Source organism: Astyanax mexicanus, chromosome 13 (assembly GCF_023375975.1).
Source record: "Astyanax mexicanus isolate ESR-SI-001 chromosome 13, AstMex3_surface, whole genome shotgun sequence".
Taxonomy (NCBI): Eukaryota; Metazoa; Chordata; class Actinopteri; order Characiformes; family Acestrorhamphidae; genus Astyanax; species Astyanax mexicanus.
The window spans coordinates 2,299,513-2,326,233 of NC_064420.1; the positions used below are offsets into that span (position 1 = coordinate 2,299,513).

The 26,721-nt window shown below is 34.7% G+C and overlaps 1 protein-coding gene across 1 annotated transcript in view; it reads right to left on the bottom strand.

Annotated features, from left to right (window-relative positions):
- Positions 1–109: 109 nt before the first annotated feature.
- Positions 110–26,721, bottom strand: part of ptpn22 (protein tyrosine phosphatase non-receptor type 22) — a 38,696-nt gene continuing 12,084 nt past the window's right edge. The window contains exons 7-31 of the mRNA XM_022677135.2: positions 25,582–25,653; positions 24,668–24,727; positions 23,419–23,561; positions 21,639–21,705; positions 20,562–20,639; positions 19,665–19,751; positions 19,062–19,204; positions 16,641–17,698; positions 15,677–15,760; positions 13,851–13,928; positions 13,339–13,422; positions 12,115–12,192; positions 11,913–11,984; positions 10,675–10,799; positions 9,019–9,052; positions 8,820–8,867; positions 7,778–7,852; positions 7,586–7,663; positions 6,208–6,335; positions 5,679–5,706; positions 4,328–4,387; positions 4,114–4,223; positions 3,001–3,031; positions 2,797–2,892; positions 110–1,833 (exon numbers count right to left, since the gene is read on the bottom strand). Coding sequence (XP_022532856.2) covers positions 1,772–1,833; positions 2,797–2,892; positions 3,001–3,031; positions 4,114–4,223; positions 4,328–4,387; positions 5,679–5,706; positions 6,208–6,335; positions 7,586–7,663; positions 7,778–7,852; positions 8,820–8,867; positions 9,019–9,052; positions 10,675–10,799; positions 11,913–11,984; positions 12,115–12,192; positions 13,339–13,422; positions 13,851–13,928; positions 15,677–15,760; positions 16,641–17,698; positions 19,062–19,204; positions 19,665–19,751; positions 20,562–20,639; positions 21,639–21,705; positions 23,419–23,561; positions 24,668–24,727; positions 25,582–25,653 — 2,979 coding nt within the window. The 3' untranslated portion in view covers positions 110–1,771. The remainder of the gene's footprint in view (positions 1,834–2,796; positions 2,893–3,000; positions 3,032–4,113; positions 4,224–4,327; positions 4,388–5,678; positions 5,707–6,207; positions 6,336–7,585; positions 7,664–7,777; positions 7,853–8,819; positions 8,868–9,018; positions 9,053–10,674; positions 10,800–11,912; positions 11,985–12,114; positions 12,193–13,338; positions 13,423–13,850; positions 13,929–15,676; positions 15,761–16,640; positions 17,699–19,061; positions 19,205–19,664; positions 19,752–20,561; positions 20,640–21,638; positions 21,706–23,418; positions 23,562–24,667; positions 24,728–25,581; positions 25,654–26,721) is intronic.

The following is a 26,721-nucleotide window of genomic DNA, read 5'->3' on the forward strand; positions in this document are numbered from 1 at the left end:
TTTGAGTGCATGTATTTTGCATGTATTATATTATAATGATAAAACATATATAATGATAGAACAGGAAAAGAACAGTAAGCTTATGTGAGCTTTGGTTTTTTGAACACTGGCTCTTATCTATACAATACAATCCTATATGTACAAGTACAAAGTCCAGCCGGCGTTTTGGAAAATATAAAAAAAAATATATATATATAAATATAGTTTGTGCAGAATATCACTCTTTTTCTGTAGCAAGAAACTTGTACCAAAAATGAACATTACAACAGATTGAGCACAGTCAACAGCAAACAATAACTGTAAAGCAATGTTTTTGAGATAATATAAATTATACACTTGATACACTTTACATTTGTAGCAAAACTGCATGATGAATTTACAAGTAAAATGATCCAGAATTACTTGAAATAAAATCTTCCGGTAATTTTAGTCCCGTCCGGACGCACATCTCTGAGTTTTGTCTCCTCGCGTTTAATAAAATAGCTATTTGTCCACCGTAATTACACTTTGGGCATGCCACAGTTTCCACGGAGGTCCACGTTAAAAACACAACAGCGAGTGGAAATGGAGGGGCTACTGAACCCCACAATGTCATGTGACCAAGAAAAAAAGCTTAAAAACTCACTGGTCCTCCTGTTTTTTCAAATGCAGTCCTGATGCAGGAGTTTTATCACTGAGGAGAAGTGTGAAACATTTTTTAATAATTTTATATTTTTGACTTAAATTAACAGTTAAGAAAAGTTTTTATTCCTTCTCTCTAAAAATATAAATATATACAGGGTGCATATGGTCATGAAAAACCTGAAAAAGTCATGCAATTTGAAAACAGCAAATTCAAGACCTGGATAAGTTTTGGAAAAATAAATAAAAATACCCAGAAAGTTTTGAAAAAGTCGTGGAAATTTGCTCTACAAATCTTTGTTTCTTTGTTTTTTTCTGTTTATCGATGGAGGAAATCTATTTTGAGCTACAAATACATCAATCAGCTCAGAGTTAATTCAGTAATTTAGCCTCTACACAGTGGAGCTCTTTAGGATCTGATCTGCTACTCTTTAGTTCTGTCAGATTCATTTTAGGGCTACTATAATAAATGAATAAAAATTTGATCATAGTTTTAGTTGATTTTTATTTTTTAGTTTAGTTTTATTGTGCATGTCTGCACTGTTGGTCCTGAAAATTTGCCTTGAAGGCATGAAAGTGTATGCACCCTGTATGTATGTATTATTTTTTATTTTTCTAATAGTATCTCTTAAAAAAATACTTTTTAGTACCAAAAAGGGTCCATTAAAAATAATAGTACTAGAGATCTATATATATATATATATACTAGCACTATAGATATATACTAGCACTAGTATATATAAATATTTTATGTGCAATATACCCACGTTACATTGAACCCTACATTCATCCCCATAACTTTTAAATATAAATAATTATTACAATCTACCAAAGTATTACTTTAGTACTAAAATACAATGAAGCATTATTTTTCACCCAGCATAAAAGTAATATATTTATAATAATAAGGATTTGGTATTTAAATCAAGTAAATTCAGGGTCTTCTCTCGCTGTTTAACACAGCGCTGTATCCAACCACGCTTCACCTCATGTTCTAAAGGTGTCTGAAGAGTTCTTCTGGGCGACGGGCCTTCAACCTGTAACTCCAGTATCTCAGCTGCTGCTGTTCTGCTGCTGTTCTGCTGATGTTCTGCTGATGTTCTGCTGATGTTCTGAAAGTCTGGCTGTAGAAGCAGCAGCTGTGCTCGTTTTACACCCACGTCTCCGGATGAGTCCGCGGCCCTTTGGGCTTCCCAAAGCGCATCCCGAACCCTGGAGGAGGAGGAGGATTATGAGGTATTATGATAAGGTCAGCAACAAAATGTAAATTTCATTGAAAAGTTACTTTTTTAAATTATTAATTCAGTTCAAAATGTGATCAATTTCTCTGATTTTGCTATTTATAGGTTTATGTTTGAGTAAAATGAACATTGTTGTTTTATTTTATAAACTACAGACAACATTTCACCCAAATTACAAATAAAAATATTGACATTTAAAGCATTTATTTGCCTAAATAACAAAAAAGATGCAGAGCTTTCAGACCTCAAATAATGCAAAGAAAACATGAAGTTCAGAAATCAATATTTGGTGGAATAACCCTGTTTGGGTTTTTAATCACAGTTTTTTTTGCATGCATCTTGGCATCATGTTCTCCTCCACCAGTCTTACACACTGCTTTTAGATAACTTTATGCTGCTTTACTCCTGGTGCAAAAATTCAAGCAGTTCAGTTTGGTGGTTTGATGGCTTGTGATCATTTATTATCTATCTTCCTCTTGATTATATTCCAGAGGTTTTCAATTTTAAAATTAAAGAAACTCATCATTTTAAAGTGCTCTCATTTAGATGTATTAAACACAGAGTGATCTATTTAAGTGTTTATTTCTTTTATTGTTGATGATTATGAAGCTTACAGCCAATGAAAACCCAAAAATCTGTGTCTCAGAAAATTATAATATTATATAAGACTAATTGGTGCTTTTGGCAGTGTGGGCAGTGTGCCAGGTCCTGCTGGAAAATGAAATCTACAAATCTTTTTGAGTTTTTATTGGCTGTAAGCTTCATAATCATCAACAATAAAATAAATAAACACTTAATATAGACCACTCTGTGTTTAATACATCTATATTATATATGAGTTTCACATTTTCAACTGAATTACTGAAATAAAGTAACTTTTCAATGATTCAAATTGTTTGAGATGCACTAGTAAGTATGTAGAGATGGACCTTACCAAATTTGAATCCTCCAGTAGCACCACTAGGTGGAGCAGCTGGAGCAGCAGCAGCAGCAGCAGCAGGAGGTAAAGGTTGCCGTTGAGGGGCTTTTGCTGTAAATATAAGAAATGTAATACATGTTTATTCTGTAAAAACAACAACATATCTAAATATAATACCTGATCATTACTGGATGTGTAATTTGTCCTTTTATTACTCACTTTTCTGTCTTCCCTTCAAAAACCTCAAACTCTGTAAAAACAGAAAGGAAAAATCTTAGAGTTTTAGACAGTCGAGATCAAGAAGTTATTTTCTTATTATTAAACATAAACTGAATTAACTGTGTTTTTACCACACTTCGGTCAGTTTTTGAAGGAATTCCTCACAAACATTCAGATTTTATGATTTTATGATATTTAAAAAAAAACAAATATGCATATATATATATATATATATATATATATATATATATATATATATATATATATATATATATAAAACTGCCCACTAATTCCATTACTATTACAATTACTATTAAAATTTGTATTGTACAATATATGAACCTGGCCTTTATAAGGTCTACTGACCTCAATATTCCACATTAATTATTATTTCTTAAAAAAGAGAGTGTTTTAAAACTGTGGTTTAATTTATTTAGAAAATGTAAACACTTTTATTCCATCTCTATGTTTAAATATTCGGTAACATTTATTGTAACAATAAGGGTCATAAATAACAGTACTTAATACATTAATAAACACTGTTAAATAGTTAAGTAATGTCTAACTTAATTATAAATTGATACTAGTTAAGATGTTATTAAACATTAATAAATATGAATGCTTCATAATGCTATAAATAATAATAGATAGGTAAATGATTTTTTTTAATGGCTAATAATGTCAATTAATGTCAATTAATAATTAGTTGAGATGTTCTGTAGCAAGTACTGTTACAATGGCATAAAACAGTCTTAAAATTGTAATATTGTATATATATATATATATTCTTTTTTTCTTTTTCTTTTCCAGTAGGTAGTTTTTTTTTTTTCTTTCAATTTGTCTTTAATTTCTCCTCCATAGCTTTTACTGCTGTTGGTGTATTAAACAGCCATCATGGAGTTGCTGTGGCTCTTCTGGGTGTATATGTCCAGTTTAATGCTTTTTTTACCATTTAAAACTGACTCTGGGTGTCTGGTGTAAACACAGTTAATTCAGTTCACTTTAAACTGGATCATGAGGAACATGATTTGTTTCCTAAAATATTACACTTAATAAAAATAAAGCATTTAGAGAATCACACACACAAAACAAACACACACTGTAGGGTCAGACCTTGGTCCTGGCCTTGCTGGCGAGTGATGTCCTCTCGGGGAGCGTCTCCGGCGGGTCCACGGCCGTTACAGCGGGGACAGACGGCCTGCTGTCCACCGGCTGCTGCTCTCCTGCAGGTTAAACACACAGAGAGCTCTGTCTGAGTGTGTTCTGGGTTTTAGGGGGTTAAATTTTAAAGATATGATGGGATTTAGACTGAAGTCAGTTACTGTACCTCTGTTTTCTGTAGCCAATGGCACTGCGACCGGAGCAAGAGAGGGAGGAGCCACAGACACTGCAAGAGTTTATACAACAGTTTATTACACTGTAAAAAATATATATATAACTTAAAATTGTTCTGCATAATGTGATTTAAGTGAATTAACAGCAGGAGCAGCAGTAATTGGGGGAAATGGAAGAGCTGATGCCGTTTAATAGGATCTTGACTAATGATGAACTGAGCCAATCAGAACACTCGCTTTTAGCTCACCCTAACACTGCCCAGCCAATCACAGCTGCTGCAAGCTGCACTCGTTTTAATTGTGTTAATTGTGGATGTTTAAACTCAAACTTCTGCTAATTAAAAAAAAAAATACTACATAATACATTTTCCATAATTTTATGAAATATTTGCCAATTAAATAAAAGTGAAAGCATTGTGTGTTAGTTACTTTATTTTATTTATGTGCTTTTTTATATGTATTTATTCTCCACATGCTGCTGCTCTCTCTTGGGATTTATATATGTATGTGTTATAATAGTATAATAAGAGCTTAAATGATAGTATATATGGCTTAAAATAAAATAGATATTTTAGAGGTTTTTTTAAAAGTATGTAAATATTTATATTATTTTAATTTTAACATTATTATAAATTATGTTTTACATGTATTTCTTATATTTCAATTTTATTCATTTTAGTTCTGTTATAAATGTTTTTTTTTCCCTTTAATTTATCATTTCTTATGACTGTCTTAAACTTGTATTGAGTATTAAATCTTTCTGTAAAGCACTTTGAATTGACTCTATGTATGAAAGGTGCTATATAAATACATTTTTCCTGCCTTGTCTAATAAGGGGGGTATAATGAAAAACTTCTAATGCATTATATTAATAATTTGCATTCTATTAATCAAACCCTTTGTGAAACCAGTTTTTGTTTCTCAAACACAAAAAATCACTTGCTATATATGATTTTTAGAGTTTTTCTCACATGACTTTCTTATAATAGCTTGAACAAAAATAAAAATCAATACTATGTGACCAAGCAAGTGTAAATTTTCTAATCAGATAACTATCTCAGATCTATATAATAATGCAATTGTTGAGATAACTAAAAAATCTTAAAGCATGTTGCTGTAATATATACATTTTAATATTTTTATATTTTTTACAGTTTTTGATTTTTAGATTGAAAAAAAGGAATATGAAATAATGACAGTTCTTTCAAAAAGAAAATTTGTTAGAAACAAAACAGAAATTTAAAGCAGGTCAATTCCCAAAACCCTAAAATCACTTTTATTATATGTAAACCCCAAAATAATGTTTACACCCGATGGAAGGTTGGACTGAGTGTAGACACTTACCGTTCTTTGAACTTCTGACTTTAACGCTCTGTTGGAAAAGAGTAACACAGCGTGAAACATCTGGTCCGTGTGAGTCACTACTGAAGCGTTCACACTAATGAAGTGTACGACACATTTAACACTAACTGATCGTAATCAGAGCTCAGAATTGGGTGTAAAATGTTTACAGCAGAGAGCCAAACCCTCTGGAGTGTAAAGAAGATTTTAACTGGTGGAGATGAGATGAAAGACAGGGCTGACAGTGATACTCAGTAGACTGTTATCTAATGCTAACTTAATAAAGCAGCTTTAGCTTTAGCATTAGCTTTAGTGAAACAGCAGCTCGTCTCTGAGCTCTTATACATTTCCTTTGACTCTTTGATTTAAAAGAAGGTAGACAGAAATGTCAAATCATTTCCTGCATTTACTCTTTATTTGGCTGACTGTAGGATCAGCAGTTTTGTCTGCATGTTCTTCTGTGTTTTGGTGAAAGGTGTGAAAGTAGGTCAGTGAAATGGAAAGTGCTGGAGAGAGAGGAGGCGTGAGTTACTTTGCTTCTGCTCATGACGTCTAGGAAGGTTCTGGGCTGGGAGTTCCCTGCCCACTCTGAGGAGGTGCCCAGCCGCTGCCTCTGGGGCTGTGATTCGGGAAACTCGCAGGGGGCGACGCTGCTCTGAACTGCAGGAAACAAGAAATGAAAGTGTCAGAGATCATCACAACAGAAACTTCCACCAGAGCCCCTGGATTTCTACATAATCTGAGTAATCAGAGGAATATGGAGGCTAGTTTACCAACACTGATGCAGTCAGAAGTGAACTTGTGCTTTAGTTACCCCTCTAAACGCGGTGTTTCCCCTAAGCAAAAAACAACTATTGGAATATTACACCATACCATACCAAACTCTACCGTAACGCACCATACCATACCATACTAAATGTACCATACCATACTATATGTATCATACCATTCGTACCATACCATACTATACGTACCATACCGTATCACACTATACCGTAACGCACCATACCATACCACAACAGACCATAACATACCATACCAAAGCGTACCATACTGTACAGTACTGTACTATACCATACTGTACCGTTCCATATCATACCACAATGTACCATACCATATCATAGCGTACCATATCTTACCATACCATACCATAGCGTACCATATCTTACCATACCATACTATACCATACTGTACTGTACCATACCATACCACACTGTACCATACCATACTATACCATACTGTACCACATACCATACTATAATACCTTAAAAGGCATGCCTCTTTCCAGTACATGTGTATGTCAGTGCAGTAAAATATACACTACCATTTCTTCCCTTTATTTTTGCCATTTATCTCTTAAGGTACAACATTTTGCAGTAACTAAAGACTGAAATAAAAAGTATATTGTAAATATATTTACAATTTTTAGCAAACAATTCATTAGTAATAATACCTAGAAAAAGACACAGAAACACAGAGAACTCTGTAACTATTAAAAGTAGACCATCAAATAAAGACTCTTGGAAACTGGAGAAAAAACTGCTACAGGAAGAGTCACGTCTGGCTGACCCACATGGAAACAGCAGCTTTAGCCTTTAGCTCAGGTTGAAGTTTAGAATTAAAGGTCTGACAGGTGAAGTGCTGTAATAAAGTAATTGATAAGATAAAGATTCAATAAAAATGAATATTGTCTGGGTCATACAGCACTGCAACAACAGAACTACTAAAGAATAGGGGTGTTCTAAAGCTTTTGACTCAACAGTATTGGTCAGCCCCAAAAATGCCTAAAATAATCCTCAAGTGTTTGAGAATTTTGTACACTTCTGTGTATGGTAGGGCTGCTTATATAGATGTATATAATTATATAGTAAAATAGTGGATATAAAGTGGATTTGATGTTATAGCAGCACCTTCCAGCGTGTCCAGGATGAAGGACTCTGGGGTTCTCTTAGGGAGTGGAGGGGTGAGAGGAGCTGCAGTCTCTGAGGCTGAAACAGAAACAGAAAATTATCTTTAACTTAATTATTGCAGAAAAACAATCGTGTGCACTTTAAGAGCACATTTGCATTGGTGATGGAGGTAAGTGATAAAACCGACTTTACCGTCCAACTGGAAAGACTGTGGATTCCGTTCAGGCAAAGGAGGAGAGGAACAGTGTGGAAGCGCTGGAGTCCCACCTGAAAAATACGATAAAATATTAATAATAAAGCGGGGCTTGTCTAGAGTTGGTAAATTAGAGTAACAAGGAAAAAAAGAAGAAGAAATATATTTTTCTATAAACAGGTGTATCTCAAAAAAAAAAAATAATTGAAAAGTAACTTTATTTCAGTAATTCGGTAAAAAAATGTGAAACTCGTGTATTATATAGATGTATTACACACAGAGTGGTCTATTTTAAGCGTTTATTTCTTTTATTGTTGATGATTAATATGACTTACAGCCACTAAAAACGCAAAAATCAATGTCTCAAAAAATTAGAATATTATACAAGACTAATTGGTACTACTTATGGCAGTGTGCCAAGTCCTGCTGGAAAATGAAATCTGACATGTCATCTGCTGGTGTTGATCCACTGTGTTTTATTATCTAAAGTCTAAAGTCAGTGCAGTTTTGTTTTCCCACAAAATCTTACAGCACTTCATATCTTACAGCTTCCCTCTGCTGATAACAACTTTTATGGAGATGCAGATTTCATTTTCCAGCAGGACTTGGCACACTGCCAAAAGTACCAATTGGGCTTATATAATATTTACATTTTCTGAGACACTGATTTTTGGGTTTTCATTGGCTGTAAGCTTCATAATCATCAACAATAAAAGAAATTTTTGACATGCACCTGTAGTGTACATATACAACGATGGTAGATTTATAGATTATAGATTATAGATTGGCTGGAAAATAGGATGAGTATTACACAAGCGGATAACATTAATTACAAATATTTTTTTTAATAATAAAACATTATGAAGGCTCTCTGACCTGCACTATTCCCACGTCTCTAAGCTTCACTAAACAGTAACTGATAGATGTAGATTTGTGTATTTGCTCAGTAAGGTCTGTAAACTGTTTATATGGAGGGATTAGACGTAAACAGCAGAGACCCGTCTACAGACAAATATATACAGATGTGGAGAAGATTATTACCTCCTGAAGGTGTGTGAGAAAGAGTGAGAGGCTGGATCTGAGACGGTACTGGAGGGTTGAGGAGAAAGGAGGTTAAACACTTTAAACAGGTTAAATCTTTAACACATAAAGGCATAAAGGCATAAAAGCAGGTTAATGGATTTAAACAAATAAAACACATAAAACTATATAAGTAAGCATATGACATTAATGTGCTTACCATGAAGAGACATCGTCAACCTAGCTCTTAAACTCTGTAAAGCAGAAAGAAAATTATATCATATTACTACATTCAGTTCCAATCATCTTTAATTAATTTATTATTGCTCAGTTTTTAACTTATGTTCAACCCCCCATTGAATATTCAGCTCTGGAATATGATTTTGCTATTTATAGGTTTATGTTTGAGTAAAATGAACATTGTTGTTTTATTCTATAAACTACAGACAACATTTCTCCCAAATTACAAATAAAAATGCAAAAAAGAAAACAAGTTCATATTCATAAAGTTTTAAGATTTCAGAAATCAATATTTGGTGGAATAATCCTGGTGTTTTTTAATCACAATTTTTTTTTTGTCTGCATCTTGTCATCATGCTCTCCTCCACCAGTCTTACACACTGCTTTTGGATAACTTTATGCTGCTTTACTCCTGGTGCAAAAATTCAAGCAGTTCAGTTTGGTGGTTTGATGGCTTGTGATCATCCATCTTCCTCTTGATTATATTCCAGAGGATTTCAATTTGGTAAAATCAAATAAACTCATCATTTTTAAGTGCTCTCTTATTTTTTTCCAGAGCTGTATATTAGGCTATTTGGGACTATAGCACAGTTGAACATGTGAGGGCGCTAAAGAGGTGGAAATTACCATAATAAAATAGATTCGAAATTCCATCCTCACTAAAACTCTTGTTGCTGAAAGCAATCAAATCCTCACAGCAATGCTCTACACAATCTAGTAAAAAGCCTTCACTAGACAGTAAAGGCTCAAGTCACTTCAACAAGTGCCTCAGTACTTTTGTCTCTATACTAGTGCATCTCAAAAAATTAAAATATCATTACAAAAAAAGTTACTTTATTTCAGTAATTCAGTTCAGAATGTGAAACTCATATATTATATAGATGTATTAAACACACAGAGTGATCTATTTTAAGCGTTTATTACTTTTATTGTAGATGATTATGGGTTACAGCAAATAAAAACCCAACAATTAGTGTCTTAGAAAATTAGAATATTATATAAGACCAATTGGTACTTTCATTTTCCCACTGCAGTGTACCAAGTCCTGCTGGAAAATGAAATCTGGGAGCAGAGTCTGGAGGAAGAGTGGAGAGACACACAGTCCAAACTGCTCGAGGTCTAGTGTGAAGTTTCCACCAATCAGTGATGGTTTGGAGAGACATGTCTGTCATCTGCTGGTGTTGATCCACTGTGTTTTATTATCAAGTCTAAAGTCAGTGCAGTTTTGTTTTCCCACAAAATCTTACAGCACTTCATGCTTCTTCCCTCTGCTGACAACCTTTATGGAGATGTGGATTTTATTTTCCAGCAGGACTTGGCACATTGCCAAAAGTACCAATTGGTCTTATATAATATTAAAATGTTCTGAGACACTGATTTTTGGGTTTGCATTGGCTGTAAGCCATAAATAATCATCAACAATACAAGACATAAATGCTTAAAATAGATCAACTTTTCAATTATATTCTAATTGTTTGAGATGCATCTGTAGTTTTCCAGTGCTAAAGCAACTCTTCTGAACGGCTGAATGCACTTAAATAGAACACAAGTTCAGAAGGATGTATGTGTTAACAGAGCAAGCCTATTCAAATCGCTCACTATCAGTGTGCACATGTAAATTCCTGATATCGCTCACCTTGCTCCTGGACCAGGTTCTCTTAATGTCCGAGTCTGAGTTTGAATTTCCGGACCATTCGGAGGATTTTCCCACTCGGTGCACGGCTTGCTGGGGCTTTTCTTGCACTGCGTTCTGTACTAAATCTGTTAGAAAACAAGCACAGGTACAGATATTATCCTTCCAGTACACACAGAGATAAACGGACTACAGGATGTCCCACATGTAAAGGGAATTTGTGCATAATTTATTCATTATGATTAATTATTAAAGCCGTGCAATGCAAAACAACCACTGGACTTTACATCTTCTCCATTTAATTCTGTGGTAATTAAAAAAATATACAGTTGAAATTCCCTTTAAAGTTCCTTTTTTTGTTTTGTCAAACTATATTTAAATACAACATAAAAGCATTAGGTTGTGCATCTAAGAGTTTTTTTCATATATATCTTCTACAAACTAAACTTAAGTAGATTTAAGTCTGTATAATTAATATATAAATCATTTTTAATACACTTCCATTTAAACTTAAATTTATGTATTTGCGTATTATTGCACATATTATGTACACCTGCTAATGAAAAAAAAAATCTACACTTAAAGCAGCATTTATATATTTTCTATCAACACAACATATAATATAAAGCATATTGCTTAAACATACATTTTATAAGAAAGTATATTTAATGTGTATTCTTATAAAGATATATTAAATATAAAATGTACTTCTAGTATTCTTTACCTAATTTTATCATACTTTTAAAAATAAAAGAGCACCTAAAATTGAATATAATCAAGAGGAAGATGGATGATCAGAAGCCATCAAACCACCAAACTGAATTGATTTGATTTTTGCACCAGGAGTAAAGCAGCATAAAGTTATCCAAAAGCAGTGTGTAAGACTGGTGGAGGAGAACATGATGCCAAGATGCAGAAAAAAACAAATATTGATTATTTCTGAACTCCTAAAACTTTATAAATATGAACGTGTTTTCTTTGCATTATTTGAGGTCTGAAACCTCTACATCTTTTTTTCTTTTGTTATTTCAGTCATTTCTCATTTTCTGTAAATAAATGCTCTAAATTACAAAATATTTATTTGTAATTTGGGAGAAATGTTGTCTGTAGTTTATAGAATAAAACAACAATGTTCATTTTACTCAGAAAAAAAACCTATAAATAGCAAAATCAGAGAAACTAATTCAGAAACTGAAGTGCTCTCAATTTTTTTCCCAGAATTGTAATCTGTTATATCTTACTTTCATCCATGGCCAGTTCATAGGACTCTGGAGTTCTCTCAGGCAGAGGCGGTGCTGGAGAAGGTGGGCTTTCTGGAGAAATAGATTAATATAAAATACATATTACTGTTACTGTTCTTTAACTTAATACACATAAGTTTAGGCAGTAATTTCAGTATTTTTCTGCTTTAGTTCTGAGCACAGAAGTTCTTTAGCTACGTACCTCCATTGACCGTCTCAGCAGAAGTACTGGATTGGATGACCACCATCAAAGTCTGGCTGACCAAAGTCTTTTCCGTGGCTAAAATAAGACACAAAGTCTGAGATATCATACATAACCTGAGAACCATGTGAATTCACCATTAATATTTAATTATTTAAAACTAAAGGTGCAACAAAAGAGTTTTTGATTGACGCCATAGAAGAACCACTGTTGGTTCCATTAAGGACCATTTAACAGGCCAGAGGGAGTAAAATTGGCCCTGCTCCCTCCGGGTGGGTACAGTAGATGGCGCTCTCTCCCCACATCACCCCTAGGGTGATGTCTGCAGCACAGGGCGTCTGTGAGCTGATGTATCAAAACCGAGTCGCTGCGCTTTCCTCCGAATGCGCTGACTGCTCGGCAATGCTCGAAAAGAAGCGGTGGCTGATTCACTAGTGATAGGGGGGAGTCCTAGTGCGTGGGTTGGCAATAGGCCGTGTAAATTGGGAAGAAAAAATATATATTTTTTCCTGAATACAAATTAAACATGTTCGTTTTATGTCTGTCTAGTTTTTATGTCCATTTCCAAACATGCAGAATTTGAGTTGATTCCTGTTACTGATCTGAAATGATTAAGTGAAGTAGAGAGAAAACTCTCTACTTCTGTGTAAATAAGTTATTTTACTGCAGAAATTAAGGGTTTTATTGTTATATTCAGTATATTCAGGTAGTCAGCTGACCTCATTTTTTCAGCACATACTGTTGCTGAACCTAAACCTGCAGCACCACCAACTGCAGCCTCAACCAACCAACACATCATTTACTTACTTACATCCAGGTGGAGACTTTTTTTTTTACCTTAGGTGTGAAAATAGACTGTTCACGGGGTGTAAGATAGCAATGAGCATCGCGGCATGCCTACTGTAGGGTGTAAGATAAGGCTCGAAGTCTAAGATGTCACACACTTTATCCAGAAATCCACATAACATATTCAGCTTTAGTTATTTAAAAAAACATTTGTAATTTTGGAAATTGTCCTTTTTTTAAAGAAGCTGCAAGTGTAAAGAGTGTACAGAACCCATGAATTGATTTCTATACATTCAAGCATTCTAGCACCTTTTTTATTTATTTTAAGAGTGTTGTATAAATAAGTAGGTGCTGGGAAAAAAAAGCTTCTGCAGGAAAACAGGTTCTCAGGTTGTATACCGGTAGTTTCAGTTCTCAAACATATATTTAGATACTTACCCACACTGAAGACGTCAGAGGAAGTACTGGATGAGATGACCGGTGCCAAAGTCTCGCTGGCAACAGTCTTTTCCTTTTCTGTGGCTAAAAATAAAATTATTGAAATATAAAATGTCACACTTATCCTTATATCCATGTAGATAAAATAAAAAAAAAAACTGTGAAGAACCAAATATCCTCTTTTCACCCTGTTCTTTTTTAATACTGAAGACCCACCAGGAAAGAAAACTTTTTATTATTATTATTATTATTTGGGTGGTGGGTGATAATTCTCAGCACTGCAGTGACACTGAGGTGTTTAAAAACTCCAGCAGCACTGCTGCTGTACCAGCAGCTCAACACACACTAACACCTCATTCTATTGTGGTGGTCTATTCTGTAGGGTCCTGAGCACTGTAGAATAACAGGGTGAAAAGACGATAAAGTAAAGTACAGGGCCTCTACAGAAATATAGCAGTTGGTCAGTTTCAGTTCTCAGACTTGCACACGTTTTTAGCTACTTAGCTACTTACATTCATTGACCTTCTCAGAAGAAGTACCAGATGAGATCACCGCTGTCGCACTCTGGCCGACCACAGTCTTTTCTGTAGCTAAGAAAAATAAAAATAAAAAGTCACAAGTATAAGATGTTTTACTTGTTCATACACCCATGTGGCTCCATCACTATCATCCACATCGGTTGTGAAGTAGATGAACCGAAATTCATGAACCAAAAGACAGGAAGTGAAATAAAGCACTGTGTATTTCATTATGAACACTGCAGTAAGTACACCCCAATACAAACATCTTCTCGGCTAAGGGTGTTTTCACACTTTCAGACCATTGCAGGGTTTAAGTGGGCTATAGGAACACTGAGTCATAGCCACTATATTCTTTGCGCTTATGAATACATGTGATGCATCTCAACAGACTTAGAAATTAAATAAGTGGAACTGGTGCTTTAAAATGTCTGGTCTGTGGTTTATTTTGTGAAAACCAAATCACCAGACGAACCAGAGGTGGGAACATTCTTGACAATCAGGTCTTGAGTCAATTACCAAATCTTGGTACTTAAGACCCAAGTCAAGTCATAAGTCTTCAGACTTGAGTCCAAAGTCTGGGTTCAAAATAGAAAGTCCCAAGTCCTGGTACTTAAGTTCAAAATCAAAAAGCCACAAGTCTTGTCACTCAAGACTTGTGAGTCAAATGCCAAGTCTTGGTATTTAAGACCTTGGTCAAGTCTCAAGTCTTGCTACCCAAGGCCTGAGTCAAGTCTCAAGTCTTGGTACTCAAAACCTGAGTCAAGTCTCAAGTCTTGCTACTCAAGACCTAAGTCAAATCCTAAGTCTTGGTACTCACTACCTGAGTCAAGTCTCAATTCTTGGTACTCAAGACCATTGCCAATTGCCAAAGTCAATTGCCAAATCTTGGTCCTTAAGACCTGAGTCAAGTCCCAAGTATTGGTACTCAAAACCTGAGTCAAGTCTCAAGTCTTGCTACTCAAGACCTAAGTCAAATCCTAAGTCTTGGTACTCACTACCTGAGTCAAGTCTCAATTCTTGGTACTCAAGACCATTGCCAATTGCCAAAGTCAATTGCCAAATCTTGGTCCTTAAGACCTGAGTCAAGTCCCAAGTATTGGTACTCAAAACCTGAGTCAAGTCTCAAGTCTTGCTACTCAAGACCTAAGTCAAATCCTAAGTCTTGGTACTCAAGACCTGAGTCAAGTCTCAAGTCTTGGTACTCAAGACCATTGCCAATTGCCAAAGTCAATTGCCAAATCTTGGTCCTTAAGACCTGAGTCAAGTCCCAAGTATTGGTACTCAAAACCTGAGTCAAGTCTCAAGTCTTGCTACTCAAGACCTAAGTCAATTGCCAAATCTTGGTACTTAAGACCTGAGTCAAGTCTTAAGTCTTGGTAATCAAGACCTTAGTCAAGTCTCAAGTCTTGGTACTCAAAACCTGAGTCACGTCCTAAGTCTTGGTATTTAAGACATAAGTCAACTGCCAAATCTTGGTACTTAAGACCAAGTCCTAAATCTTCAGACTTGAGTCCAAAGTCTTGGTACTCAAGACCTGAATTAAATGCAAAGTATTTAAATCCTAATTCTTCACACTTGAGTCTTGACACTGTTTCTATGCTGTAACTTCTTCCACTGAGATTCCATTAAAATAATGTTTATCTGCACACTTTAGTCTAGTTTATAAAAGTGTTACGATTTCTAAACCGGCTCCCACAACTGGATCAAGGTCACAGAAGGGGTGATTACATTTTCCCACCGGAAAGCTGCACAGAAAACAGCTCTGTTATGAGAAAAACATTCCAAACACAGGAGTGAGAATATTAGAACTTACTTACCTTCTTCTGCCATGAGGTAAGACTCAGGGGTTCTCATTGGTAGGGGTGGAGGACTTTCCTCGTCAGATGAAGGCGTAGGTATACCTGCTCACAAAAAGCATTAAAAGCCATTTTTAAAGACTTTTTTTTTTAATGGTTAAGAAAGGGTTACTTTAACCCTTTCAAAAGATCTGCATAAATAAGCCCAATATTAACAGTTACCATAAGGGCCAGACAATATAGGGAAAAAACTAACAGATATTTTCTTACAACCTTAATTGCAAAAATGTAAATAATATGGTACTTTTACCAGATTTGTCCAGCAGTCAATTATTGAGCATGTCATGATATATCTTTTCTCAGCATAAAATCATCAAAAATAAGCAATTATTGACCGACACTGATATATTTCCTATATCATCATGCATCCATAATAATATATGTATCAAAGATTGGCGTAACAGCTAATTTTTACCAATTTAATGTGATTTAGAACTCATGTTTTTTTAACCATGTTTTTTTTACTATTTTGGTATGGTTCATAAAATAAAATGGTCAATATGAAATATAAAATATTACATGCAGACTTCCAATGCAATAAAAAACCTAAAAACCTATTAAATATTTTAGTTAAATGGATTTATTTGCTGTATAAATGTTTTAGTAGAATATTAGAGTCTTATTACATTGTGCATTACACACAGAAAACAACATTTGTACATTTTGTCCATCACTTTAGATAATTCAGGTCTGAAAGGGTTAAAAAAGACCATTCTTAAACGTGTTGAATCCAGTTACATTTGCAGTTTTAGCCACTTCCCTTCTGAAATGCATGCATTTTTTTGTCTGTCTCACTGACCCTTACTAACACGTAAAATAAGCTTGTATAAGGTTATATTTGTATAAATTATATATGTATAAAGCTATGGTTATGTTTTGCAGGCAAAATCGAGTTTACTGTAGAGATGTATAAGTGTAGTCTGACCTGCTCTGTCCCCCAGTGTAGATAATTCCAGCGGCTGGTCGTTGAGAGTCAAAATAGGGCCACTGAAACAGGGGTTTTGAGTCCACGTATCTATGGTTAGTATATCTTCTGCTGAGGCACAGAAACCGTCTGTGGATTTTGGAGAGTCTGGACCAAAGTATGGGTCCTCCACAGTAACACAGAGATCGCTTATCTCCTGGGATTGGGGGAAAACTATTGATGGAGCAACACTGTTCATCCCTGTCTGGTCTGGTGGTTGATATGGTGCTATAGAGGGAACAGTATTGCTCATAACAGTCTGTTCCAGAGATCTCTGGCTTTGGATGGGCTTCTGTGGTGTTACAGTAGGCAATAAGTTGTCCAACACTGTCTGTTCTGGAGGTCTATGGTTTCGCATGGGCTTCTGCATTGGTGGTGGTTGCTGTGGTGCTACAGTAAGCACTGAGTTGACCATCACCATCTGTTCTGGAGGTCTATGGTTTCTTACAGGCTTCTGCACTGGCAGTGGTTGCTGTGGTGTTACAGAAGAAACATTGTTGCTCATCACAGTCTGTTCCATAGGTTTCTGGCTTGGGATGGGCTTTTGTGCTAATGGTGGTTGCTGTGGTGCTACAGTAGAACCATTGTTGCTCATCAGAGTATGTTCCAAAGGTTTCTGGCTTATGATAGGCTTCTGCAATAGCAATGGTTGCTGTGGTGTTACAGTAGGCACAGCATTGTTCATCATTGTCTGTTCCGGAGGCCTATGGCTTCGCATGGGCTTCTGTACCAGTGGTGGTTGCTGTGGTGCTACAGCCACATCCAAAGTTCCCAGGCTGGTCTCCTGTGTCCGTAGAGGTTTGATTGAAGTACACAGAGCATCACTTCGTGGCCTCATCGCAGGATTAGGCGTTTGAGACAAGTAGTGTCCAAAGTCTGTTTGCCACGGTTGACCGAATGCGGCCATTGAAGGTTCTTTGGGGGACAGGACCAGAGGGCTGATAGGTGGTTGCTGTGCGAAGGCGTGCAAAGGTGTGACGTGATTGGACAGTTCCATAGGCACTTCCTTTTTGGAGTACCTGTGAAGATAATGGATCCAAACCAATTAGTTTCTTGTAAAATGTGAACTATGGTAACAGGTATATATATATATATATATATATATATATATATATTGCTATAGTGCAAAAGAGTGCTAAAATGGAACAACTTTTTAATTGTATAAAAACTCTTTAATTGTATAAAAATAGTATAAAAGTCTTACTTAAATTGTGCTAAGTGTACTTAACTGTACTAAAATGGAACTATTTTAAATACACTGTACTTAATTAACATTTAAACCATTTAAACTACTTCATGTACAGTATGTAACCCCATATTTTAAATATGCTTACAGTAAAATATAATATATATATATATATATATATATATATATATATATATACATTTAATAAGTATTGCAACTGTATCATACACTATTATACACACGTATATTAAAAATGTACTAAGAATTGATGTTAAATATATGTGCTCTATTTACATAAGAGTACAAATATATGTATATGGTTCTTGTTCCTGTCTTTTTTACAGTAGCACACTTCTAGTATGCTTTGTCGGGTATAAAAATATATTTAAATATACTGTACTACAATTTTTAGCTTGATACAAATTTATTTAAATTTTTTTAAATTAGTAGTAGTAATTTAATTTACTTTCTAAAAAGTTACATGATACATTGTACTTTACGTGAACTACTGTAAGAGTTGTTTTTAATATACTTTGCTAAAAATGGACAATAGTATATTTGGAAATAAGTATTTCAGAGGTATATTGAATTACATTAAACTAAAAGTGTACTTCATAGTAGTCTATTTAAAAAAAAAAAAAACACTATATTGTACTTTTTAAAAAGTATGATCAAAGTTTACTTTCAAACATTTGATGAAAGCATAACATTAATAGGTATCACTTTAAAATAAGACTACCTTTATAAAGGGTTTTTAAATGGTTTACAATTAGTTTATAAATGTTTACAAATTAGGTTGTAAATGCCTTAAAAATCATTATTTAATCAGTTATAACACATACATAGAAAGGACAACAATAATGACGGCTGTGGGATCAATATTTGGCAAACAAATAGTCATTGTTGCCCTTTCTACGTATGTGTTATAATTGATTATTAATTATTTTTAAGGCATTTACAACCTAATTAGTAACCATTAATAAACTAATAGTAAACCATTTATAAACCCTTTATAAAGATAGTCTTATTGTAAAGTGGTACCTATTAATGTGCTTTTAATATATTTTAAGTAAGTACATAAATCTGTTAGCATATTTACAGCATACTTAGACATTTCTCAATATGTTTTAAGTACAATTAAGTATATATTTATTTTTTACCAGGGATGTTCATCATAAGATGTTCATCTATCTTACCTGTGTTCAGAAAACAGCTGCCAGCTGTAGTCCATGGCTGCAGACCTGGGCTCTGACTCCAGACCAATGAAGTCCAACAGCTCACTGTCACTGTCACTGTCACTGTCAAAGTCTTCAGGGATTGGTGACGGGGCTGATGGGACCTGATATGGTGTTAAATTACATTTCTGAATGAATAAAAATTCTATTAAGTCTTTAGAAAATAACTGTGTTCTTAATTTTTCTTTTATATCTGTTATCTTTCTGCATTTCTATACTCTCAAATTTGAGCTGCTTTACGTTACTTTACCTTACGTTTCAGACTCTAAGCTCTGATAAAAAAAATAACAGAGCATTTAAAAAGGATGCGTTTCTTTGATTTTACCAAATTGAAAACCTCTGGAATATAATCAAGAGGAAGATGGATGATCACAAACCATCAAACCACCAAACTGAACTGCTTGAATACATTTTTGCACCAGGAGTAAAGCAGCATAAAGTTATCCAAAAGCAGTGTGTAAGACTGGTGGAGGAGGAGAACATGATGCCAAGGTGCATTAAGAAAAAAACTGTGATTAACACATATTGATTTCTGAACTCTTAAAACTTTATGAATATTCTCACCTTCTCTTGGTGTGAAGTTGGCTCTGTCATTTGCAGATATCTCTCAAACAGGAATTTGATTGTTCTATACACCAGTTCATATTGCTCCTATATAAGAAACAAGACAAAAATAAGGACATTCAGTAGTAAAACTCTATTATTGTTTAATTTATATGTATTTATATATGGCTACATATATTGGCTTTGGGTCAGTGTTAATTTAATGTGCCCATTTGTGTTCACAGCTGTTACAAAATATACATTTTAATACAAACACTGTAACAATACATTTTTTAAGATTGACTCTGAATGAACACATTATTATTATTACATATAGGGGAATATTAACCATCATTTTAAAGACCTTTTAGTACATTTTATACAGTTTTCTCTTTACAGTGCTGAATTAAACTGAATAGTATTGAGTTGAATACTATGTATTTTTAAGTATCAATTTCAATTAACACCCTAAAAAGCATTGGCATTTCAGTTATTCGTTTTTATAAAAAAAATACCAAGCTATTTAATAGTGTTTGAGAATGTTTAAAAATAATATAATATACTGTATGAATTTCTCTTAATATTTCTCATATTGTCTCCATATTTAGCGAAGGTAAAGCTAATAAAATAAATGATAAATAAATAAAATGATAAAATATCACAGTAATTAAAATTATTTTAGAAAATCTTATTCGAATGTTTTCAACCATATAATGAATAAATACCAATTTTGACTAAAATTGATGCATTACAGAAAAAACATGATTAATTTGTGAAATATGATCTTATAAGTCTAGTGAATGAAATTTGTGAATGAGACTAAAAAAGCACATTATTTCAATATTGACCCCCTTAATAAATAAAGTATGCAAAAACATCCATGAGAATAAAACTAAAAAAATAAAAGTGTGTCGTTACCTTAGTTTGAACAACTGATGGTCTCTGTGTTCTCATATCTTGGACCAGATTGTAGATATTAAAGTCCTTTGGGATGATCTAAACATAAATCAACAATACATAGCATAGAAATTCACATCAATTTTATTTCTTGCAAAAAAAATAAACCTTGTTCTTTTTATTATTATTATTATTTTTTGGAGTCATTCAGATGTGGACTTTCTTGTGTGCTCTGGGTCATTGTCCTGCTGGAGAACCCAAGCTACAGCTACACCTGAGCTAAAGGTCACAAACTAATGGACGAACATTCTCCTTCAGGATTTTCTGGTAGAGAGCAGAATTCATGGTTCCATCAATTACAGCAAGTTTTTTAAAAGTCCTGAAGCAGCCCCAGACCATCAGTCTACCACCACCATGTTTTACGTTTTACATTTAGTAACATTTAGATGTTCTTTTTCTGAAATTCTGTTTTTTTTATGCACAAGTCTTTCAAAAAGTTCCACTTTTGTCTCGCCAGTCCTGTAAAAAATATTATGTTTATATTATAATATTATAGTTCTGGAGATCATCAAGATGTTAGTTGGTAAATGTGAGTCTCTTTCTTGTTATTGAATCATTAACATTGACCTTAATTGAGGCGAGTGAGATCCTGCAGTTCTTTAAATGTTGTTCTGGGTTCTTTTTTATGGACCTCCTGGATGAGTTCTTCATGCCCTTTTGGAGTAATTTTGTTCGGTCGGCCGGTCACTCCTGGGAAGGTTCACCAGTGTTCCATGTTTTTTTTTTCTCCATTAGTGAATAATAGTGAATCACTGTGGTTCTCTGGAGTCCCAAAACTTTAGAAATGACTTCATAACCTTTTCCAGACTGATGGAGGATCAATGACTTTGTTGAATTGATTTCTTTAGATTGGGGCATAATGTGCTTCTTTTTGAGATCTTTTATCTGCTTCATGTTGTCAGACAGATTCTATTTAAATGATTTCTTGATTCCACATGTCTGGTAGTAATCAATTGAACTCAGCTTTCAAAAAATGTAGATAAAATCACAGTTAATTTATAGAGGACAGATACTTTTTCACATAGGATCAGCTCTTACTTGTCTTTTCAGGAGGTTCCAAGTGTAATCAATAGCGCAGAGTGCTCCTGTCCTCCCACAGCCGGCACTGTTAATCCCCATAGAAAGAAAAAACAGGAGAGATTAAGAACGCAGTCAAAACATACTGTAGTCTCTCAGCTTTAGTGATAAGCTGTTCCTCTGAAGGGTGATATCATGGCTTAATCTCACCATTCTTTCTCATGAATCAGCAGAACACAATGGATGGATGAGTCTCTCGAAGGAATCGCTTGCTAACACTTTTAGATTCCTGCTAATACTTAAAATATAACAGTAAAGCTAATTTTAAATGGAGAAAAATTCCCCTCCCCAAAACACATTTTCATAATGACTATAATGTTAAAATATTAAAATGTTAATGTTGATAATATAATTTGGGATTAACTAGGCTGTTCCCTGTTTCAGCTGCATATATGCCCCATTGTAAATTAATGTGTCTCAGTAGAATGTAAATATATTAAAGGAGCTTAGATGGACTTTATTTTAGGAGGCCACATCATTTTCTGAATCAGTTTATCTGATTTGCATTTATGTTTGCATAAAATTAGCATTGATGTTTTATTCTATAAACTACAGACAACATTTCTCCCAAATTCCAAATAAAATATTGTAATATTGAGAAATGGCTGAAATATCAAAAAAGATGCAGAGCTTGGTGGAATAACTGTGGTTTTTAATCACAGTTTTTTTCATGCATCTTGGCATCATGTTCTCTTCCTCCACCAGTCTTACACACTGCTTTTGGATAACTTTATGCTGCTTTACTCCTGGTGCAAAAATTCAAGCAGTTCAGTTTGGTGGTTTGATGGCTTGTGATCCTCCATCTTCCTCTTGATTATATTCCAGAGGTTTTCAATTTGGTAAAAATCAAAGAAACTCATCATTTTTAGGTAGTCTCTTATTTTTTGTTTCCAGAGCTGTATATTCCTACTGAACTAGAATACAGCAAACAGTCTGGCGCTTTTATATGACTCAAAGAGCCAATTTTAGAAATAAGTAAGGAATTTCTTCACGTTGCATCTTCACGTTGCGCACCAAAATGGGTTTTCGTGATTGGTTCACATATTTTTTTTTCAGAGGTAATTAAAAATAAAAAATAGTCCTTGCACACATTGTGCTTGGGGAGGGAAGGGTAAAAATAAAATGTAGGGGGGCAGCGCTCCCCCCAGCCCCTCTCCCTAGAGCCAGCCCTGCTTTAAAGTGTAGATAATCAACATTTCTACATTTTCTTAAGTAAGATTACAAAGTATTTGTACCTGAACTCTTAAATATCTCTCTCAAGCTTGAGATAACTAAATAACCAAACGTATTATTATGCTAGCTTGCAGGATGCAGAAACAGAAAAGCTTCACACATGCAGTCAACGAAGAATTATTAGCATTAAAAATATGCATGTATGATATGCGTATGCCACACCTACCCTAATAAACTGTGTTCAGTGTGATTATTTGTGGTATTGTGTCTTAAGAAGTGTGAGAACCTTGTGCACAGACGCTGTGTTGCCCAAGACCCAGGGCTCTGTAGCTAAGAGCTCTGTGTTCTGAAGTGTTTATGTGCTGTTGGTCAACCACCTACATGCACTTCCTGTCAAACTTCGACATGGTGTTTGAGGCCAAACCATAAAAGGGCAGAGAGAGTCACTAGTGCCTCTTGTGTAACGTCCAAAAGGGAACATTTTATTCTGGTTCTCAGCCTCGGCGTGCCCTAGTCATGCCTTTTTTCATCAGTATTAAAAAAAAGCCCTTCGAGAAGGTTTGTGTACCTGCAGTGGATGCAGATGGGCACGTCCTCGTGCTCCTGGTGCACTCGCATTTCCTGCAGCAGCTCCAGGATTGGAGGGATGGAGTCAGGAACTCCGTGGTCTGGCCAGTTCATGTAGTGCAGCTGCTTCAGGGAACGAGACGACTGTAAGAGAAAATATAAAGTATATGTGTAATTAGGCATGTCAAAATAACAATATGTAATTGGGATACACAATATTATTTTAATTTTAAGGCTGTTTCATTCTACTGAGGTATCGAAAACGACATTAATTAATTAATTAATTAATAAATTATCAATTACACCCTTTAAAGTGCAGTGAAATTTAAACTGTCAATACTATTCAAAGCCTATAAACATCTTAAATCTTAAAGATGACATACAAGCTAATGCTAGCTACTTTATTACCTCCATGTATTGTACGATAACTCAATGTGCTCTATTTTAGAGATCTATAGCACATCAGTCAATTGTGCACCAAGCAGCTTGATTTGGGGTGTGTTGGTGTGTCTTTGATACTGTGAAGGCATCAACTAATTAAGACTATTAAGATAAGATAAGATAACAATAAAATCCTTTATTAGTCCCACAATGGGGAAATTTGCAATATTACAGCAGCACAGAGGAAAGGACAGAGAAACAGGTCTGGAAAATATACAAACAAATAATAATAAATCAATATATACAGAAAAGATTACAGAAAATATCTGTTTAAAAATACTAAAAAAAAAAATATATATATCTAGTGCAGCTAAGATAAGGTCACTCAGAGGAGATATGATTGTGGTAGGTTGTGACCAGTATTATTGCACAAGGACAAAAAGTGAAAAAATAGCAAATACATAGTAGATAAAAAGGTGAGAAATATTGCATGTTAAACATATTGCACCAATGGTGATAAAGAGATCACGGAACACACAATAAAGCAAAATTAGAGCTATACTGAGTAAGCAGTTTTGCATGTAGTAATACAATACTAATAGTAATAGTAATAAAATTACGAAAATGATGTAGAACGTAGATCACAGGAGCTTCTGAACCATAAGAGTATGCTTTCTTTAACCTTTTGAACTTTAGGCTTGATGAAGCCTGTAATTGCAGTAAATATTATTATTATTTTTTTGTTTTTCTGGTGTCATTCTTTTTTTGGTGACACACTTCCTGTGTCATCATTGCCTCTGAGGCAGAACATTTATCAGAAACATCACATCTATCACATCAGACCCCCCCCCTCCCCTCTTATAACTCACCCCTTTAAATGTTACCCTCAGGATCCTCGACACATAGTCGCCCTTATTCTCCTCTGATTCCTGCAAAAGAAGCAAACAAAACACTTCAGAACATCTTATCAACCCTGCAGAAACATCTTATCAACCCTGCAGAAACACCTTATCAACCCTGCAGAAACATCTTATTAACCCTGCAGAAACATCTTATCAACCCTGCAGAAACATCTTATCAACCCTGCAGAAACACCGTATAAACCCTGCAGAAACATCTTATTAACCCTGCAGAAACACCGTATAAACCCTGCAGAAACACCGTATAAACCCTGCAGAAACACCTTATCAACCCTGCAGAAACACCTTATCAACCCTGCAGAAACATCTTATCAAACCTGCAGAAACACCTTATCAACCCTGCAGAAACACCGTATAAACCCTGCAGAAACACCTTATCAAACACCTTATCAACCCTGCAGAAACACCTTATTAACCCTGCAGAAACATCTTATCAACCCTGCAGAAACACCTTATTAACCCTGCAGAAACATCTTATCAACCCTGCAGAAACATCTTATCAACCCTGCAGAAACATCTTATCAACCCTGCAGAAACACCTAATCAACCCTGCAGAAACATCTTATTAACCCTGCAGAAACATCTTATTAACCCTGCAGAAACACCTTATCAGCACTTAACTCTTACGTAGCACTGCAGCTATAACTACGTACACCCAGCTGTTCTTAGCACTTCCCACTGACTGAATTCTGAATTAAAGCACTGAATTTCCCCATTCTTTAGCTATTCTTAGGAAGTCGAGCGAATCTTTGATAGCAGTTTTGCTGAAAGAAAAACAGAAGCAGACAATGTCTCTGGGTGGAGGCGCTTTATTATAAAAGGACAGGAAGTGTGGTGTGAGCGAAGGAGGAAGTGTCACTTACACAGCGTACAGTGAACGGTTCACACACAAACGCGTCCACCTTGGACTCGGGCCAGTAGCGCTCACACTTTTTCTGCAAAAGAATGCACAAATTCACACTGATTTTTGTAAATGTGAATATACATCCAAAATAATACACCAATTCTAACTGATCCAGTACCAGTCAAAAGTCTGGACACACCTCCTCATTTAATCTGCTTTTTTTTTACATTGTAAATGAATAAGGAAGCAGTGGTGTGCAGTAAGGCCCTTCTAACCCTTCAGAGAAGGGGTGACAAAAAGTGCATGTAAATATAATATATATAATATATATAATAGAAACAGCAACAACAATTCAAAGCATTAGTTTGTGTTTTTCAGTTGCTACAGGACTCCTATCTGACTGACAGCGGTTTTAACCAATCAAAGCTTTTTAAAATGGCTTCTGCCCACGTGTGTCTGCGTGACCCTTCTCCTGATTTTGAGACGGGTGTGGTATTAAGTCTGTTAGCACGGTCAGAGGACAATCTAACCAATCAGATTCATGATTTCCGTGCATTGATTAGTCGTAAAACAGGGAGTGCATGCTGGATTCATTAAATATTTAGCAAACTATCACGGAAATAGGCTGCCTGACTGGTGAGTTTTATGTGTACTTAATGTTTTGGCTGCTCTGGCATCCTGTAGCCATACAAATGAATGATTGATTAAAAGTGTTAAACAAACCAAAATACCAAAATGCATCATTTAGGTGGCTGTTTTTATCTCTTTTTTTTTAACTCTAATCAACCTATCCTGTGCAACAGAGGGAACTCTTGCTCTTCTATCCTTTCCTGGATGAGATGATCTTGTTTTTCATAGTAACCCTTGTGAAAAGGAAGTATACTTAAGAGCATTAAAAGTATGTTTAAATTAATTAAAGAATAAATATATTTCTACTGTATTAAAAATGATGTTTAAAAACTCATACTTAAATCTACTCCAGTTTGCAGAAACTTCCAATTAATAATTCACTCAAAAGCACAACCTAATGCTTTTATGTTGTATTTAAATATAGCTTAAATACAATTGAAATATACTTAAGTTGCGGTAAGTTGTTCAGTATGTATTTAAGTACGTATTTTAGTATTATGTATGTATTAATTTTAAATGTTAAAAATAT